The 18,932-nt window shown below is 44.4% G+C and overlaps 1 protein-coding gene across 3 annotated transcripts in view; it reads left to right on the plus strand.

Moving 5' to 3' along the window:
* Nucleotides 1-18,932, plus strand: part of ACTG2 (actin gamma 2, smooth muscle) — a 23,947-nt gene that overhangs the window by 2,506 nt on the left and 2,509 nt on the right. Inside the window, exons 2-8 of one of the 3 annotated variants that reach the window (XM_007459386.1) lie at nucleotides 7,393-7,554; nucleotides 7,945-8,073; nucleotides 12,421-12,531; nucleotides 12,793-12,877; nucleotides 15,565-15,726; nucleotides 16,537-16,728; nucleotides 18,455-18,636. In XM_007459386.1, coding sequence (XP_007459448.1) covers nucleotides 7,429-7,554; nucleotides 7,945-8,073; nucleotides 12,421-12,531; nucleotides 12,793-12,877; nucleotides 15,565-15,726; nucleotides 16,537-16,728; nucleotides 18,455-18,636 — 987 coding nt within the window. In that variant the 5' untranslated portion in view covers nucleotides 7,393-7,428. Of the gene's footprint in view, nucleotides 1-7,384; nucleotides 7,555-7,944; nucleotides 8,074-12,420; nucleotides 12,532-12,792; nucleotides 12,878-15,564; nucleotides 15,727-16,536; nucleotides 16,729-18,454; nucleotides 18,637-18,932 lie in introns of all 3 variants that reach the window. The other 2 variants (XM_007459387.1, XM_007459388.1) reach the window with 2 other exon arrangements.

Genomic DNA, 18,932 nt, shown 5'->3' on the forward strand with positions numbered 1-18,932 from the left:
TTTTTTTGCGGTACGCGGGCCTCTCACTGCCGCGGCCTCCCCCACCGCGGAGCACAGGCTCCAGACGCGCAGGCCCAGCGGCCACGGCCCACGGATCCAGCCGCTCCGCGGCATGTGGGATCTTCCCGGACCGGGGCACGAACCTGCGCCCCCCGCATCGGCAGGCGGACTCCCAACCACTGAGCCACCAGGGAAACCCCAGAGGCCATTTTTAATTTAATTAGTGTATATTAACCAAGTCGAGATACCCCGAAGTTAATAAGAGGTGCTGCTAGAATTTTCCACCATAGCAGTGTTTCTTGTGAAGTCATTGTATGGATATATGTGTTTGCAGATTATAATAGGCAGCTGCTTACTTGTCATTTGAAGCCCTCACTCCAAGATGTTTCCCCAACTAGTATTTGAAATCTCACTATCTGAAAGGCCCTCCTTTTAGGACTCAAACTTTCCCCTAAAATGAAAACGTCCTTGGGAACTGGCATAAATTCAACCTTCCCTTCAATAATCATTGATTGGTGAAGTGGATCAATTCATCTCCTTCCAGTATGGTAGGCTTCATCCGGGGAGCAAGCTCTAATGGAGAGTAAGAGAGAGAATAAGAATTATTATTTTCACAACCCTTTACAAAAGGGACTGGCAAACTTTTTCTGTAGAGGGCAAGATAGTCAATATTTTAGACTTTGTGAATCTAAAGGTCTCTGTCAGAGCTACTCAACTCTGCCATTGTACCGGAGCAGCCATGGACAGTATGTAGTGAATGGGTGTGGCTGCGTTCCAGTAGAACTTTATTTATTATTTGATTTTCATATAATTCTCTTGGGTCATAGAATCTTATTCTTTGGCTTTTTTGCAACCATTAAAAAATGTCAAAAACATTCTTAGTTCGCGGACCTCACAAAAACAGGCATTGGTTTGCTGACCCTGATTTCCCTGATTTAAATTGATTTCCAATTTATAAAGCACTTCATTTCCATTATTTCATTTGATCCGTTATCATGGGAAATAGATGTCACCATTTCCATTTTACAGTTGAGGAAACTGGAGGCCAAAGAGGGAGCCGTGGGACTTCGCCGTGGGAAGGAGGGCCCAGAGCGAGGAGAGCAAAGGAAGGGCAGCAGAGAACTCTGAAGCCAAACCCTTCTCCTTCAGAGTGAGGGTAGGGGGCTCTCATCTTGACCTCATGTTTGCTTGGGGGTGGCCGCGGGGATGCGTGGGTGAGCAAATTCTTTGTGCTCATCATGTCTTTGGATTTTGGCCACTTTTCAGAGAGGAGCGGGGAGCTGTGTTTCTAACTCTGTGAAATCCTCAATGAAGCCCAGATGTAGTACGTGCTGAAAGAGCCAGAACAGTGCACTCGGCTTTCTGCGAGTGCAAAGTGGTGTGACCCAGGAAACCACAGTGACGTTGGCTCTGGTTCAGTTGACACGCTCAAGTCAAGCCACAAATTACCAGCAAGTGGCTGAGTGAAGTTTAGAATTTCCCCTGGCAGAGACATTCCAGGAGAGCCTGGCTCCAGGGCCCAAGCCTTCTCCCTGGGCAGCACAGCACGGGTGACGCCAAGCTCCACTCCAGGCCAGCTGTCTCAGCTGCTGGGAAACAAAGTCCAACGTTCTTTCTTACTATGGGTGGGGAACTCCAAGGGGAGACAAAAGGCTTCACTGAAAAGCCAGACAGGCTTGAACTATAAGTCACAAGAGAGAGGGGACCCCAGAGGTTGACAGTCACAGAGGTGCAGCTTTGCCTCTTGGCCACCTTCTAGCTTTCGAGGTTGTTTTCTCCTCAAGGTGGACCACCGGCTAGAACAAGGAAACACAACTCTTTGTGACCAGCTTGTGAAGAAGACTGTCCCTGTGTGGTTCTAAATCAGGCCCACATGACCGAGCAGCCCTGAGACTGGCCTGTGGGGACTCGAGCTCAGCTTGCAGGGACAGGGGCAGAGCAGATTGTCAGGGGAAGGCCAGGAAGGTGGTGGGATTGCCATCCAACATATACTGAGCACCTACTATGTGCTAAACACCGATGCAGGGGCTGTAAACATAAATCTAGACCTAGGCATGGCATAGGAGGGGCTCAGAGGCTCAGAGAGAAAAAGAACACAGGCCCTTCTGTTTTAGGGCTTTTGCTGCCAACAGTGCTAGAGAGACAGAGAGGCAGAAGCAAAAACACCAAACATGGAGAAGTTGTGAGGGTTTCACTGAGGTGGTGGGGAAGGTGCAAGCCCAGGCTTCAAAGCCTGTCCTGGGCTGAGGCCAGCCCTGCCTCTCCCAGTGAGGAGCCGGAGAGCTAAGTCCTTTCACTTCTCTGAGACTTGGTTTCCTTATCTGTAAAATGGAACTAAAAATACCTTCCCTCAGGGCTTTTCTGAGGATTAAATAGATAATGTATGTGAAAGGCTCCCAATTTTTAAAAATTAAAAATACATTTTTACCAAAAATGGAACCACAGAACATGTTGTGTTTCACCTAACAAAGCAGCTTGCACCTTTTCCAGGATATTAAATATTCTCTCTGTTGTAGGGAGGTTTCTGGAACCTAGTTTAGAAACCATTTTATTTATTACTCAATAACTCTTTTTCGCATTAAAGTTGGCCAAATCTTTGCACTCACCCATGAGTGTTTCCCAAGGATGAATTCCTAGAAGTGTCTTTGTGGAGTTAAAAGATATGTACACTTTTAAGGCTTTTGATAAGTATTTTTGAATTCCCCTTTAGAAAAGTAGTACAATTTGCCATGTCAGCCATGAATGGGGGCCCACCTTCCCACAGCTCTGCTGGCAAGGGTGGCCCTAAGAACCGGACACAGCGCTCTGGCCGAAGGTGGGGTTAGCTTTTATCATGGCTCCAGCACACTGCAGACTGTCGACAAGACCCCAGGTCCTGCTCACAGAGGCTGAACAAGAGCTTTCACAGTTTGGTTATTTAGACTCACATCCGCAACCTCATATTTATCCTATTAAATTTAATCTTAGTGGATTCAGTTCATTTTCTCTGCTTTTTGAAATCTTTCGGATTTCGATTCTTCCAGCCAACATGTGTGTTTTATCTGGACATTTGATCAGCACGTACTCTATATTTTCATCCAACTCATTTATAAACATGTCACATGAGAAAGGATCAAGAGTGGAGCTCTGGGTTTCCCTGGTGGCTCAGTGGTTGAGAGTCCGCCTGCCGATGCGGGGGACACGGGTTCGTGCCCCGGTCCGGGAGGATCCCACATGCCGCGGAGTGGCTAAAAAAAAAAAGAGTGGAGCTCTGAGGCATATCTTTGCCTCCAGGTTGACAGTGACCTATCAATTAACACCTTTCAGTGACAATAACTCAGGCAGCTGTAAATATGCCTAACTGATTTATTGTTCAGCCCACATGGCTTTATCAATAGGGATATCACGGGAGAATTTGTCAGATGCCAAGATCAAGTGAAGCTCAATGTCTCCCGCCTTTTCTTGCATTTCCAGCCAGGGGGTCCTGTGGAAAAAGGGAGGCTGTCAGTCTGCCAACATTTGTTCTTGGTAAACCCTAATCAATTACAAGAAATCACTGCTTCTTTTTTTTAAAATTTATTTATTTTTATTTTATTTAGTTTGGGCTGTATTGGGTCATCGTTATGGTGTGCAGGATTCTCATTGTGATGGCTTCTCTTATTGAGCAGCACGGGCTCTAGTCGCACGGGCTTCAGTAGTTGTGGCTCGCGGGCTCTAGAGCGCAGGCTCAGTAGTTGTGGCGCACGGGCTTAGTTGCTCCGCGGCATGTGGGATCTTCCCGGACCAGGGATTGAACCTGTGTCCCCTGTGTTGGCAGGTGGATTCTTCTTTTTTTTAAATTTTTTTATTTATCATATTCCAACTTTATTGTCATCAATAAAATACCAATTAATATATTTTTTTCTTTTCTAGACAAATACTCCCATATAGCCTACTATCTTCAACACAGGACACCTCTAGCACAACAAAAGAGTCTATCCTATTTGAACAGAATTCCTGGGATTCACTTTCCTTTGTAAAATTCACTGTTTTTATGTTATGGCTATTCTAACTCCAATATCCCACTACCACCACCTCCCCCCGCCACCCCCAAAGCCTTTGAAAACAACAGAAGGGGGAAAAATGTTTTAAAATTCTAAAATTTTATATTCTATTTCCCTCTGAATTGCCTGGAAGAAGCTCACTTTTTTTTTTGAATTTTATTTTATTTTATTTTTTATACAGCAGGTTCTTATTAGTCATCAATTTTATACCCATCAGTGTATACATGTCAATCCCAATCGCCCAATTCATCACACCACTCCCACCCCACCACCCCCGCCACTTTTCCCCCCTTGGTGTCCACATGTTTGTTCTCTACATCTGTGTCTCTATTTCTGGGCAGGCAGATTCTTAACCACTGTGCCACCAGGGAAGCCCACTGCTTCTTTAATAGTGCTTTCTTTAATAACACCTTCTGGAAACCTGCCTAATTTGCATATCAAGATTATCTGAGGTTTTAGATATCTGCCTTCTTTCCCTTTTTGAATATTGGAACAACATTTGCCATCTCCATCTCCTGACATCTCTCCATTTCTCCATTGGTCTAACATGGCAGAAGGTTAGGGATCTTCCCTAAAATCCAGAAACTGTTCAGACCAGAGACAACATTGTTTTGAACAACTAAGTACTTTCCTTCAATCTCCACCTCATCTCAGACCAGTGTCCTCTCACCAGTGTTTGTTCTACCTTTGTTATTCTGAAAATCCTTCTCCTTGACATCCATTGATTCATTCACTCATTCATCTGGATAAAAAAAGGTTTAAGAGTCCACCCTGTGCCAGACATTGTGCTAGGCTTACAGAAGAATCACTGGAGAACAGGACAGGCCCAGCTCCTGCCTTTACAGAGCTACAGATGAGTCCAGATGTGCAGAGTTGATCATTGCTGGGACAAGTTCAAGGTGCTGTGGGGCAAAGAAGAAGGGCCACTGAGACCGGTGGGCCAGAGAGATTGAAAATGCAGTGTTGATGCAGAGGCCTGACAGGTGATGGGAGTCAGTAGCAAATAGGTTGGGCGAAGGGTATTCCAGACCCTGTGTCTAAAGGGCCAGAAGGGAGACAAGATGACACATTTGGAGAATGGAAAGGAACTCCACATAGCCAGAGTGAGAAGGCCAAGGAGTTGTCAGGGGGGAGATGAGCCTGGAGCCACAGGCAGGGGCCAGACCCTGTTGGGCCTTGTAGGCCAAGTGCGAGAACTGGGACTTGATCACTTTGACCATGGGTGATCGTGAGTGTCAGCAAGGACAAGCAGAGCTGGATTCAAGAAGTCACAGTGGGCCTCTCCCCTAGTGTGCACACTGCTTTGAATATAACAGGCAAGGGCTTCCTTTTAGCCTGCAAACTGTGTTAATAAGCTTCTGCTCAGTCTCTAGGTAGCCTTTCTGACCTCCCGTTCTCAGGCCTGTGACTCTGTCTCCTCTTTGCTTTGGTCATGGTATTTGCTGTCCTCCTTCCACGTAAGGGTGTTGGAGGACCAGTGTCCCAGGTGTCTAGGGCAGCTCTCTTCTTCCCCTCCTGCGTCTCGTTCCAAATGAAGCTTGGTGGGCTGTCCTCTGCAGCCACCTTCTCTCTCCATGCCTCTCTTCTCTGGACTCCCACCTCCCCCGGAGCTGGGGCCCTCCCTACTTCCACTCTGCCCCACTGAGGGGCTTCTCAGGCTGGAAGGCAATCCGCACACCATCTCCTGAGCTGCCATTGCTTCTCTTGCTTCACCAAGTGCCAAGAATTTGTCGGGTGTGGCCTTTTTACACTGCCCCTCACCCAAAGAAAGAAAACCTGCAACAGACATTAGAAAAATTCATTCCCTCGTCACTTTGCAGTCGTCCCAATTCAGATATCAGCATTGGAGGAAGGACTTCTCTGTTTTTCTCCATCTGAAGCAACAGGGACAGTGAGTCCCATCACAAATTCTCTCACTTTCCTCTCTCCTCTCAGGCTGCCCTGTCTTCCTCAAGGGGCTCCTACCCTTAGGATTGCACATTTTCACCTGCATCTTTTTTTCCTTAATGATATGTATGATTGATTTTAATTATAAACTATACATGGATACAGTCTCCTTGTTAACAATTAAAACATTACGGCACTTCTCCTCTCAGTCCCCTTCCCACTTTCAGGTAACCACTATGATCAGTCTTAGACTTTTTTTTTTCCAGAACTTTTTTCTGTGTGTTCAAATCCACACAAAAAGAAAATTATGGAAAATGCACAATATTGTTTTGTGCTCTAAAAAGAACTCATAAATGGTTTTATGCTGGACATTCTATTCTGCAACTTGCTTTGTTCACTCAGCAGAATGGTTTTGAAATCTATCCACATTAGTCCACGTCGATCTGCCTGGCCCTTCTCTTAACCTCAGTACAGTATCCCACAAGGGACTTTTGGGTAGTACCAGATTGTGTGTTGGTGTGTTTCTCTGATTAAAGAGTGCCAGTGTTCCCACAACTTTGCCAACACCTATAATAAAACTTTGAATCTTAACAATACGATGGGTGAAAATGGTCTTATTTCATTTGCATTTCCTGATAGCTAGTGAGGCGGAACATCTTTTCATGTAATTGTTGGGTGTTTGCATTTCATTTTCTGTCAATTATCTATTCATAGTCTTTTTATTTTTTTCTTTTGGGCTATTTACTTCTTTCTTATTAATTTGTAGGAGTTCTTTTATATAGCAAATAATAACCCTTAATTATGTTTACTGCAAATTTTTTCAATTCCTTTTCTAAACTTCAAGTCTTTAGAGATTCTTTCCATTGGATTAATGCTTTGTAGTCATTTCAGGTCTTCGAGAGGCAGGTGGATTAATTTGCTAGGGCTGCCATAATAAAGTACCACAGACTGGCTTAAACAAGGGAAATTTATTTTTTCACAGTTCTGGAGGTTAGAAGTCTGAAGTCAAGGTATCAGCAGGGCTGGTTTCTCCTGAGGCCTCTCAACTTGGCTTGGAGATGATTTGTCTTCTTGCTGTGTCTTCACATGATCTTCCCTCTCTGTGTGTCCGTGTTCCAGTTTCCTCTTATAAAGATACCTGTTCTATTGAATTAGGCATATTTGACACCAGTCATATTGGATTAATGACCTAATTTTACTTTAATTACCCCTTTAAAGGTCTTATCCCCAAATACAGTCACACTCTGAGGTACTAGGGTTAGGACATCAACATAGAAATTGAGGAGTAAACAGTTCAGCCCAAAACAGTAGGGTAGAGAGAAGAAGCCCAAATGCCAGAGAGTAAGGGGCCAGGTCCACACCTGTCCCTCCTGGAACTAGGTCCTGGTTGCCGATGGGGTCAGGCCCCAAGACAGCCAAGAATACTGTCTCCAACATGATTTTGACAAGTGGCCAATTACCTCTCTTCTCCCCAGTTCCCTAGGTGCTCTAGCCCCTGGTTCACTCGGCCACACTCACCATGTGTGAAGAGGAGACCACCGCGCTCGTGTGTGACAATGGCTCTGGCCTGTGCAAGGCTGGCTTTGCAGGAGATGACGCCCCCCGGGCTGTCTTTCCTTCCATTGTGGGTCGCCCTCGCCACCAGGTATATGTTCATCTGGACCCAAGGCTTTGAGTTAGTAGGAGGACGCACTGCACTGTGGAGTTTATGCTGAGCTGCACGCGTGTGTGCGTGTGTGCGTGTGTGCGTGTGTGTGTGTGCTAAGTAAGGTAAGGTAAGAGGAAGACGTGTATGGATGGGCCCTGTTCTCTCAGAAAATGACATTGTTTTAGGACAGAGAAGAGAGACAAGAAATCCTCCGCCTTCCCTCCTGCCATCTCCACATTCATTGGTACCTGCCTCACCCTGTCTCCTTCAGTCCAGTTTCCAGGGGAAGGACATTTTCCCTATCTTTAACCTTATTCAGAGACCCTCCAATACCTGAATCCCTCTAAGTGGAGCTCTCAGCCAATTCTGTTCTCTTTTGCATTGCAGGGTGTAATGGTGGGAATGGGCCAGAAAGACAGCTACGTGGGGGATGAGGCTCAGAGCAAGCGAGGGATCCTAACTCTCAAATACCCCATCGAACACGGCATCATCACCAACTGGGATGACATGGAGAAGGTATTGGTGGACTCGCCCTTTAGTGTGCTCATTTTAACATCATCAAGACCCACCCTCTGCTCTGTCAACTCTTCCTCTGCAATGTTTCTCACATCCTTCTTTCCTTCCTGTCCATCCCCCTGGGCATTCCCCAGCCTCAGCTGCCAACATCTCTCACTAGACGATTCCAATGGCTTCCTGACTGATTTCTTTGTCTCCTGCCTCACTCACCTAATTCATTCTCTGCACTTCTGCAAAGCTTGTCTTTCTAAAAACAGACCAGATCATGTCACTCATCTCCTCAGACTCTTCACTAACCAACAGTAGGTTCCTAACTCACTGTCTGGCCTTTGCGGACCTGGTCCCGCCTAAGTCCCAGCTTTATCCTTTCCAGCTTTCACTCCAGCGCAGTGCTTATCCTTCTTTAAAATGCTCTGCTGCTTCCAGAAAGGCAAATAGCTTTCTCCCCTTTATTTTCCCTGTCATGACCTCAGATAGGTGCGTTGATGCTATATTAGTATGATGCTTCTCTAGTGAAAAATTTAAATAGGAACCTCTACCGGTTTCTAGAAGCTTTTTTCATGTCAGAAGATGTTGAGGGGGCGCCTTCCCTGGCAGCCCAGCGGTAAGGACTCCACGCTTCCGCTGCAGGGGGCGGGAGTTCGATCCCTGGTCTGGGAACTAAGATCCCGCATGCCACATCCCCTGCCCACCCTAAAAAAGATCAAACTCTCACTAGATACCTAGAAAATATAAATATCAGGAACAAACCACCTGTAAATGATAAATGAAAATAAAATATTTTTAAAAAAGAAGACGTGGGGGATAATTTTTTTTTTTTTTTTTTTTGTGGTACGCGGGCCTCTCACTGTTGTGGCCTCTTCCGTTGAGGAGCACAGGCTCCGGGTGCACAGACTCAGTGGCCATGGCTCACGGGCCCAGCTGCTCCGCAGCATGCGGGATCCTCCCGGACCGGGGCACAAACCCATGTCCCCTGCATCGGCAGGCAGATTCCCAACCACTGCGCCACCAGGGAAGGCCGGGGGGGGGGTGGTAATTTTTAAATGGTAGTTTGTGTTCCACAAAATCACGTGCAAAATGCTAATAGAGCCTTTCTAATATTCTTTTTTTTAATTGAAGTATAGTTGCTGTACAATATTTCGAATATTCTTTTGATAAATTCCACTGACAGTTGTCTGAGAATTCTTGTTTCTGCAATGACTGTCTTTTGAAATGTAATAGAGGGCTTATTGAGCAGACTGCAACTGGGAATAAAGAAAGCTGATTTGAAATCTGTAGTACACATCTACTTTTCTCTAAACCCTAGATTCAATTTCTCTAAACCCTAGATTCAGTCACTCTGAATGTGACATAAATAGATAAAAATACAATAGCTCTTGCTTCACTCTGTGGGATGGTTAAGAGCACAGACACTGGACTCAGTGGCAGGGAGATCTAGGAGCAAATCCCTCCCTCTAAGCCTCAGCTTCCTTATTTGTGGAAATAAAAATACTTTCTTCATTAGGTTGCTTTGGAGGTTGAACTAGGCAAATATTTAGTATAATCCCAAGGCATGGAACATACTTAATGCTCAATACGTGGCACATATTATTATATTTCTAATGATATCTAATTTGAAAACATAATAGACAAAATATTTTATTCACAGTAGTAATATGAACTCTTTAAAGAAACCCCTAAAATAAATTATGTGCCTTAAAAGAAAAACTGAATAGGGTAAAGCTGTCAAATCTTCTCAAATTAATTTATAGGCTCATTGCCATTCTAACAAAAATCTCACAATTTAAAAAACTGTATGGGCTTCCCTGGTGGCTCAGTGGTTGGGAGTCCGCCTGCCAATGCAGGGGACACGGGTTCGTGCCCTGGTCCGGGAAGATCCCACAGGCCGCGGAGCGGCTGGGCCCATGAGCCATGGCCGCTGAGCCTGCGCGTCCGGAGCCTGTGCTCTGCAGCGGGAGAGGCCACAACAGTGGGAGGCCCGCGTACCGCATATATAAATATATGTATATATTTAAGGTATACAACTTGATGATTTGATATGTGTATACATTATGTAATAGTCACCATATTCAAGCTAATTAACATATCTACTACCTCACATAGTTTGTGTGTTTTTTTTTTCCCTTGCAGTGAGAACACTTAGGATTTACCCTCTTAGCAAATTTCAAGTATACAGGACAGCATTGCTATCTTTAGTCACCATGCTAATATATTATGTTAGATCTCCAGAATTTACTCATCCCGCATAATTGACACTTCGTATGCCTTGACTAAGATAGCCTCTCTTTTCCCTTCCCCCAGCTCCTAGTAGCTACCGTTTTACTCTCTGCTTCTATGAGTTTGACTAAAAATATCACGAGTTTTAATTATGCAAGATAATCATAAAGTGTGGAAAAATAAATAAGACAAAATTTATGAGAATAAAATGAATAAGAAAAACTCAATAATATTTGAGCCAATAATATTTTCCTAATTTAAAAATTGTCAACATCTTTAACTTTTAAAGTACTTTATAAAAGCTTCCGGAAATGAAGATGAAGTGCAGATGCTTGGGCCCAACACCCAAAGATTCTTTTTTTTTTTTTACATATTTATTGGAGTATAATTGCTTTACAATGGTGTGTTAGTTTCTGCAGTACACCAAACTGACGCAGCTATAAATATACATATAGCCCCATATCCCCTCCCTTTTGAGACTCCCTCCCACCCTCTCTATCTCACCCCTCTAGCTGGTCACAAAGCACTGAGCTGATCTCCCTGTGCTATGCGGCTGCTTCCCACTAGCTCTCTATTTTACATTTGGTAGTGTATATATGTCCATGCCACTCTCTCACTTCTTCCCAGCTTTCCCTTCCCACCCAGAGATTCTGACATGTGGGCTTAGGATACAGCCTAGGAACCTGCACCTATAAAAATTATCCCAAAGCATCTGGGGCCCACATTTGAGGAAATACTGACATCACATTATTAAGCCTAATTGCCATCTCCTTCATGTCTCCTGTGACACCTCCACAGCCCAGGGCCTCTGCTTGTGCCATTTGCTCTGCCTCAGATGCCCTCCTCAGTCTCTGGAGACCTTCCTTTGCCTTCAGGGCCTACTCAAATCTCCTGGAAAACGAACTTCTCCTGCCTCTTCCTTCATTAAAATATGGACGTGTCTTGTATTTTGTCTTTTTGACTGCCTTTCTCCCCTCCAGACTTTGAAACTAAGATCACATTTAGCACCATCCTAGCACAAAGCCAGGGGTCCCTAAATACGTGGGTACAATGGAATCAGAGGACCCTGTGCCTCACCTCTGAAGAAATCAAAGCCCTGTGTCCCTGCCACTCTTTGCCAAATTCCTCTGAAATAAAGCCTCCTGTTTGCTGTCCTGGATCACTAAAGAGGGAACAGTACACAGCGGGAAGAAGTAACTTCCTCTAAAGCAGTGATTCTCAACCGGGGCGATTTTGTCTCCCAGGGGCATTTGGCAATGTCTGGAGACATTTTTGCCCCTCACAGCTGGAGAAGTGCTACTGGCATCTAGTGGGTGGAACACGGAGATGCTGCTAAACATCCCTTAATGCACTTCAGCCCCCCCACAACGAAGAATTATTGAACTTAAAATGTCAAAGCGCTGAGGTTGAGAAACCCTGCTTTAAAGAACAGCCTGGTCAATTACAGACATTGACAGTTAATGCATATCTGTCAGGCTTCAGAAGGAGACAGTATACACTCAGCTGGGGTTCTGAAATTAATTTAAGGAAGGACTACTTACAGAGGTGTGAGCAAGGTTAGGGAACCAGAAAGGGATGCAGAGGCGCTCAAGTACCAGCAACAGAGGGAAGCTCTTACAGCTGGAAGGCTGAAGGGCAAGAGCAGCATGACTAGAGCTCAGTGAGAGCTGGAGCCTGAGGAGGGGCTGCGCAACAGGAGCTGTGCTCAGGGAGGCCACAGGGTTGCCGGGAAATCACCCTGCCCTTCTCCCCACTCCCACTCTCCAACCTCTTGCTGGTATCTTCTATCAGCCAAACACAGCCAGAAACCAGAGAGCTGCAGAGGGCCTTGTCCCTCAGGGCACAAAGCAGGGGAGACAAGGGAGAGGTGTAAATAGGAGCCAAGGTCAGACAGAAATAATCAACACACTAAGTATATTGGCCCCAGGTCTGAGTCCTGTCTGGGGCCTTGTTGAGAAGGAATATAACCTCTAAAGAGCAATCAGAAATTCCCATGGCTGACAGGCCTCCTCTCCAGATCTAGTCCATTCTGAGAACATTGTGCCATCCTCCCCCAGCATGGGCATGTCCATAGGAAGTCTCCAGCCCACTGGGAGTCTGCTGGACTCATTTGACTTTTGTCCCAACCAGATCTGGCACCACTCCTTCTACAATGAGCTGCGGGTAGCACCTGAGGAGCACCCCACCCTGCTTACGGAGGCCCCCCTAAATCCCAAGGCCAACAGGGAGAAGATGACCCAGGTAAAAGGCCAGGAAGACTTGAACACTGGCACAAGAACACAACATGGCTGCTTGGCCAGATTCTTTCTCCCATTCATGCATCAATGCAACAGAATTTTTTTGAGAATTGCTATGTTTGTAGTCCATGCCAGAACCTAAGGGAGGTGGGAGTGGGGTAAATAAGCACAGTTCCTACCCTTAATAAAATTACAAACCATTTTGTGGACCAAGAGGTGCTGTGATTTCTGCCAGATAGTCTTCTACTCTGCATTGTTCTTTCAGATCATGTTTGAAACCTTCAATGTCCCTGCCATGTACGTCGCCATTCAAGCTGTGCTCTCCCTCTATGCTTCTGGCCGCACGACAGGTGAGTAGCCCTGTAACCCGTTCCCTTTCTGACTTGAGAGGGAGGAAGGGAAAGCTGGGCTCTTGCAGAGATTCCTGTTCAGAACAATCAGTGGGACAGTCAAAGTCCAAGGGAAACCTTGGTTAGGGATAACAGAAGGGAAGCCCATGTATAATGCAGATGTGAGTCTACCCAGTATAGCTGGAAAGAACTTACATGAACAAACCATGACTAGTACAACCTGCAAGGGCCATTTCCCTCACAGTAGTTAGTCTGGGAGCTTGCACACCCTTTCCAACAATGCTAGAATGTTTCTGCTCATGAAGCAGCAATAGCAGAACCTGTGATGTTGGATGTGTAAGTACGATGTGGCCTTGGTATAGAAAGGAGCTCAGGGAAACAGAGGGAACTTCAAAATAAAGTGATTTTTAATAGGGGCATGACAGCTTGCATGAACATCTTTCTTTCTTTTTTTTTTTTTTACATCTTTATTGGGCTATAATTGCTTTACAATGGTGTGTTAGTTTCTGCTTTATAACAAAGTGAATCAGTTATACATATGCATATGTTCCCATATCTCTTCCCTCTTGCGTCTCCCTCCCTCCCACCCTCCCTATCCCACCCCTCCAGGCGGTCACAAAGCACCAAGCTGATCTCCCTGTGCTATGTGGCTGCTTCCCACTATCTATCTACCTTACGTTTGTTAGTGTATATATATCCATGAATCTCTCTGGCTTACCCTTCCCCCTCCCCATATCCTCAAGTCTGTTCTCCAGTAGGTCTCTGTCTTTATTGCTGTTTTACCCCTAGGTTCTTCATAACATTTTTTTTTTCTTAAATTCCATATATATGTGTTAGCATACGGTATTTGTCCTTCTCTTTCTGACTTACTTCACTCTGTATGACAGACTCTAGATCTATCCACCTCATTACAAATAGCTCAATTTCGTTTCTTTTTATGGCTGAATAATATTTCATTGTATATATGTGCCACATCTTCTTTATGCATTCATCCGATGATGGACACTTAGGTTGTTTCCATCTCTGGGCTATTGTAAATAGAGCTGCAATTAACATTTTGGTACATGACTCTTTTTGAATTATGGTTTTCTCAGGGTATATGCCCAGTAGTGGGATTGCTGGGTCATATGGTAGCTCTATTTGTAGTTTTTTAAGGAACCTCCAAACTGTTCTCCATAGTGGCTGTACCAATTCACATTCCCACCAGCAGTGCAAGAGTGTTCCTTTTTCTCCACACCCTCTCCAGCATTTATTGTTTCTAGATTTTTTGATGATGGTCATTCTGACTGGTGTGAGATGATATCTCATTGTAGTTTTGACTTGCATTTCTCTAATGATTAATGATGTTGGGCATTCTTTTATGTGTTTGTTGGCCATCTGTATGTCTTCTTTGGAGAAATGTCTATTTAGGTCTTCTGCCCATTTTTGGATTGGGTTGTTTGTTTTTTTGTTATTGAGCTGCATGAGCTGCTTGTAAATTTTGGAGATTAATCCTTTGTCAGTTGCTTCTGAACATCTTTCAAACATTCATTCATGTATTCATTGATTTGTCCATTTATTCATTCATTCAAATATTTTCCATTACTCCCTACCATGTGCCAAACTCTACAGGCCATGGGCACACACTGTCAAACAAGACAGACCAGCTATTATGGAGCTAACAGCCTAGTGGAGGAGAGATAAAAGTAAAGGATAATTTCACTGCGGGTGATAAGGATGGTGATGGGGAAATATAGGTATATGCAGTTCTGTATCCTGTGCTTTGCGCTTGGTTTTATGCTGTGAACGTCATGTTCAGTGGCCACATGGTAGTCATTGTGTGATGGTTCCATGATTGATTGATTTATTTTACCATTTCTCTATTGCAGGACCTTTAGGTTGTCTCCAATTTTTATTTTTTATTATAAAATATGCTGTGACCAACATCCTTGTATAAGAGTAAGCTGCTGATCCCTGGATATTTATTTTGGATCTGGCTCTTACTGAATCATCTGATTAACTGTAATCATTTCTCAGTTGGTTCTCTTAGGTCTTCTAAGTATACAACCACGTTATCTGCAAATAATGATGATTCTCTTCCCTTTTGATGATAGTACCTCTTATTTGTATTTTCTGTCATACTGCATTGGCTAGAGCATCCAGGACAATATTAAATAATAATAATACAGTAACAATATTGTAGTGTTTCCCCATCAATTATGTGGCTGTTGGATCAGGAGAGATTTCTTATCACATTGAGAAAACTTATTTCCTTTCATGGTTTACTAAAAGTTTCATCAGTAGAGAATGTTATTTTTTTTCAAGCTGGTTTGTATAGTCCTTTTAGCACTACATATGTGTTAGTTTGATGCCTGAAGGATATGCACATTATCCAGTCTCACTAAAGAACGTGCAGCCTAGATGCCAATTGACGTGTGCATTTTTGTGAAAGTGTTTCAAGGAATATAAGAAGAGGAGACATTTTACTTGCCTTCCAGATGCCTACAGTCTCATTTGGGAAAACAAACCGATATACACAAAAATTGATGTACACAAAAAATATGATTGATAATTCTTACCATGGGTGAATTTTCTAGCTGCTAAAGAAAAATATGGTAGTTGAAGATCTTTCGGTAACAGGTCCCAGAAAGAGACAGATGAAAGAAAATACTAAAGGTTTTCATAGGTCTTATCCTCTCTGTCCTTAGGCATTGTCCTGGATTCAGGGGACGGTGTCACCCACAATGTCCCGATCTACGAGGGCTACGCACTGCCCCATGCCATCATGCGCCTTGATCTGGCTGGCCGCGACCTCACAGACTACCTCATGAAGATCCTCACAGAGAGAGGCTATTCCTTTGTGACCACAGGTACCCAGACTCTTTCTGGACTTGACTTGAGCTCAGAACCAAGTCTGATCTAGGACCAGAAATTCTCATGACTAATGAGAAGTCAGTGGCCCTGTGTCCTCAAACTCTTTTAGGGTAAACGGGGAGGCCCTAGGCTGGGGCTGGGCCCCTAGACCAGACCAGATAGTCAGGGCAGCCTTATTTAAGGAGGAATGTTCCCAACCAAGACACCTTGGGGAGGGAGACAAGGCTTAGACCTACTCATCCTAAGAAGCGCTTGGCTTTTCCCTCTTTTAAGTGTGCTTTCACAGCACTCCTTCGCTCCCCAGGGACCTGCTACCTCTGTCCATGTCCACACCAGGATCAGAGCTAGTTTTTATTTGGCAGAATGGTGGTAAGAATCTGGTGGCACATTTCATTACCTAGGGGGTTTATTGTTTGTCTGAGGACAAATGGAATAAGTAAGGTCTGAATTTCTAAGGGAAAGTGGCCCCCTGGGCAGGAAGAGGTTTTAGGTAGGAGTCTTCCTACATTCTGTACAATCCCAGCATATAAGCCTCCATCTAGATGGGAAATGTGTCCTGAAAGGCCCTCAGGAAGGCCTGCAGCTTTGTCAGGGCTGAGTGATGAGAGCAAGACAAAAAGCACATACAAAGTTTTGCTTGGGAATCAAGATTTTGAACTTTCACTTTAGAAAGAGGAATGAAAACATTAACATTCCTCTTGAGACTGAACCCAAAAGAGAAGGAAGACGTTTTCATGGAGATCAAAATGGGACAACCAAACTAACAGAGCTGAGTATCTACTCTCTGTCATTTCTACTCTTTCTAGCTGAGCGAGAAATTGTGCGAGACATCAAGGAGAAGCTGTGCTATGTGGCCCTGGACTTTGAGAATGAGATGGCCACAGCAGCCTCCTCTTCCTCCCTGGAGAAGAGCTACGAGCTGCCAGATGGGCAGGTCATCACCATTGGCAATGAGCGCTTCCGCTGCCCCGAGACCCTCTTCCAGCCCTCCTTCATTGGTGAGGCTCGGCCTGTAGTCCTGGCCAATTAGGAGGGCAGGGATGGAAAGAGAAACACCAGGAGTCACTCACACTGTTTATTGCTTATACTTAGCCTATATTTTTCCAGGAAGGACCAAAAATACATAAACAATACAACTAGATAAAAATCTAATTTTAAATATAAGGGTAAGGAAATCAAAATAAAGGAAAAGTGGGATGGAATATAAACATGAAACTAAGAATGAGATTAAAACATAAAATATTTCTTGGATCCCTCAACATTTAAATCATGGGGTCTGAAACCTATAGCAGTAAACAGGGTGAGTTTGGGGATCAGACCTGGTTTTAAATCCTGATTCTGCTCCTTCAAGTGCTGTACCTTGGACATGTTACCTTATTCAAACCTCAGTTTTCTTATCTATAAAGTGGAAATTATGATAGTACCTACTAGATAGGGTTGCCACAAGGATTAAATAAGATAATATTTAATACAAGGATAACTACTTTCTTGAGAAGAGAGAAAGAGAAGAGAAAGGCCTGTAAGCTAATGTTGACATATAGTGTAGTGGTAAATAGCAAACTGGACAAAGTGCTATAGGCCTAAGAAATCAGGGAAGGCTTCTCAGAGACGGTGAATATTTGAATAGAACCTTGAAGAATGAGTATCATTTTATGGTATCTGGGAATGGAAGGAGTGCAGAGTAGGGAATGGCATGCAAGGCAAATGGAAAGGTATGTGCAAATTGTGGAGGAGTGACAAGTCATATTCTATTTGGGACATGATGGGTGAGGTGTGTGTGTGTGTGTCTGTGTGTCTGTGTGTTTGCACACAGAGGAAACGAGAGAGCCACTGGACCACACAAAGAGCGTGGGGGTTAATCATATCAGCAATGTAGAGCCCCTGGAAGTTTTTAGACAGCAGAGTAGCAAAGTCAGTATTTCACTTTAGGAAGATTCCTCTATCTACAGTGTCGAATTATATCACATGGAAAAAAGACTGGAGATGGGGGACCCCAGGTAAGTGGGCAGGAGCTGGTATGGCAGGCAGGACCTTTTACTGTGGAAGATCTTGGTGCCAGACTAAGGTAGCTAGATGTCAACCAATAGGCAAAGATGATATGATGGGCGTATCCATACAATGGAATATTATTTGGCTATAACAGACTATAACATGGATGAACCTTGCAAACACTATGCTACGTGAAAGGAGCCAGACACAAAAGAACAAATATTGTATGGTTCCATTTATATGAGATGTCCAGAATAGGCAAATCTATAGAGATAGAAAATAGATTAGTGGTTGCCTAAGGCTGGGGAAGGAGTGCAGGGGAAAATGGAGAGTGTCTGCTAATGGGCATGGAGTTTATTTGGGGGGTATTAAACACGTTCTAAAATTAGATTGTGGTGATGGTTGCACAACTCTGTGAATACACTAAAAACTAGTGAACTATACACTTTAAAGGGGTGAATATTATGGTACATGAATTATATCTCAATAAATCTGTGAAAAAAGTGATACAATGAAGGTATTCCTTTAGAAATATTCATCAGGGAACAGTGTGAAAAATCAGTCAGAACTGGGGGAAACTCAAGGCAGGGCGATGACCAGTTAGAGAGTCTGATCTTATAATCCATTAGGGAGGTGACTGAGGTGAACCAGGGTAGCTGCATCAACAGAAGGGTCACCTGAGGAGCTGTAGGTGCGGCGTGGTGGATGCTGACTAGCTACTGTGATCTCTACTAGGCATGGAGTCAGCTGGAATTCATGAAACAACCTACAATTCCATCATGAAGTGTGACATTGACATCCGCAAGGATTTATATGCCAACAATGTCCTCTCTGGGGGTACAACCATGTACCCCGGCATTGCTGACAGAATGCAGAAGGAGATCACAGCCCTGGCCCCCAGTACCATGAAGATCAAGGTGGGTCCTGCCCTGGATCCCTCCATCCTGTTCTTTGTACAAAGACCTGCGTACTTGGGAGATGCTCCGAGTCAGGCTGCCAGGCTTACAGCTTGGTGGCCTCCTGGGTGCTCCATCATTCTGGCCTGAGACAGATTGCACCTTGGGGGATTACGTTCTTTGGGCACTCATAAGTGGGAGACACATTTAGCCTTGGCTCTCAAACACAATTTCATGGACCCCAGATGAGAAGGAGGTGAAAGAATTTGGAATGGAGAGAAGTTGAGGGGGTTAAGGAGGAAATGAGGAGGGAAAGA

The sequence above is a fragment of the Lipotes vexillifer genome, unplaced genomic scaffold (genome assembly GCF_000442215.2).
Source record: "Lipotes vexillifer unplaced genomic scaffold, Lipotes_vexillifer_v1.1 scaffold51, whole genome shotgun sequence".
In the NCBI taxonomy this organism is placed as follows: Eukaryota; Metazoa; Chordata; class Mammalia; order Artiodactyla; family Lipotidae; genus Lipotes; species Lipotes vexillifer.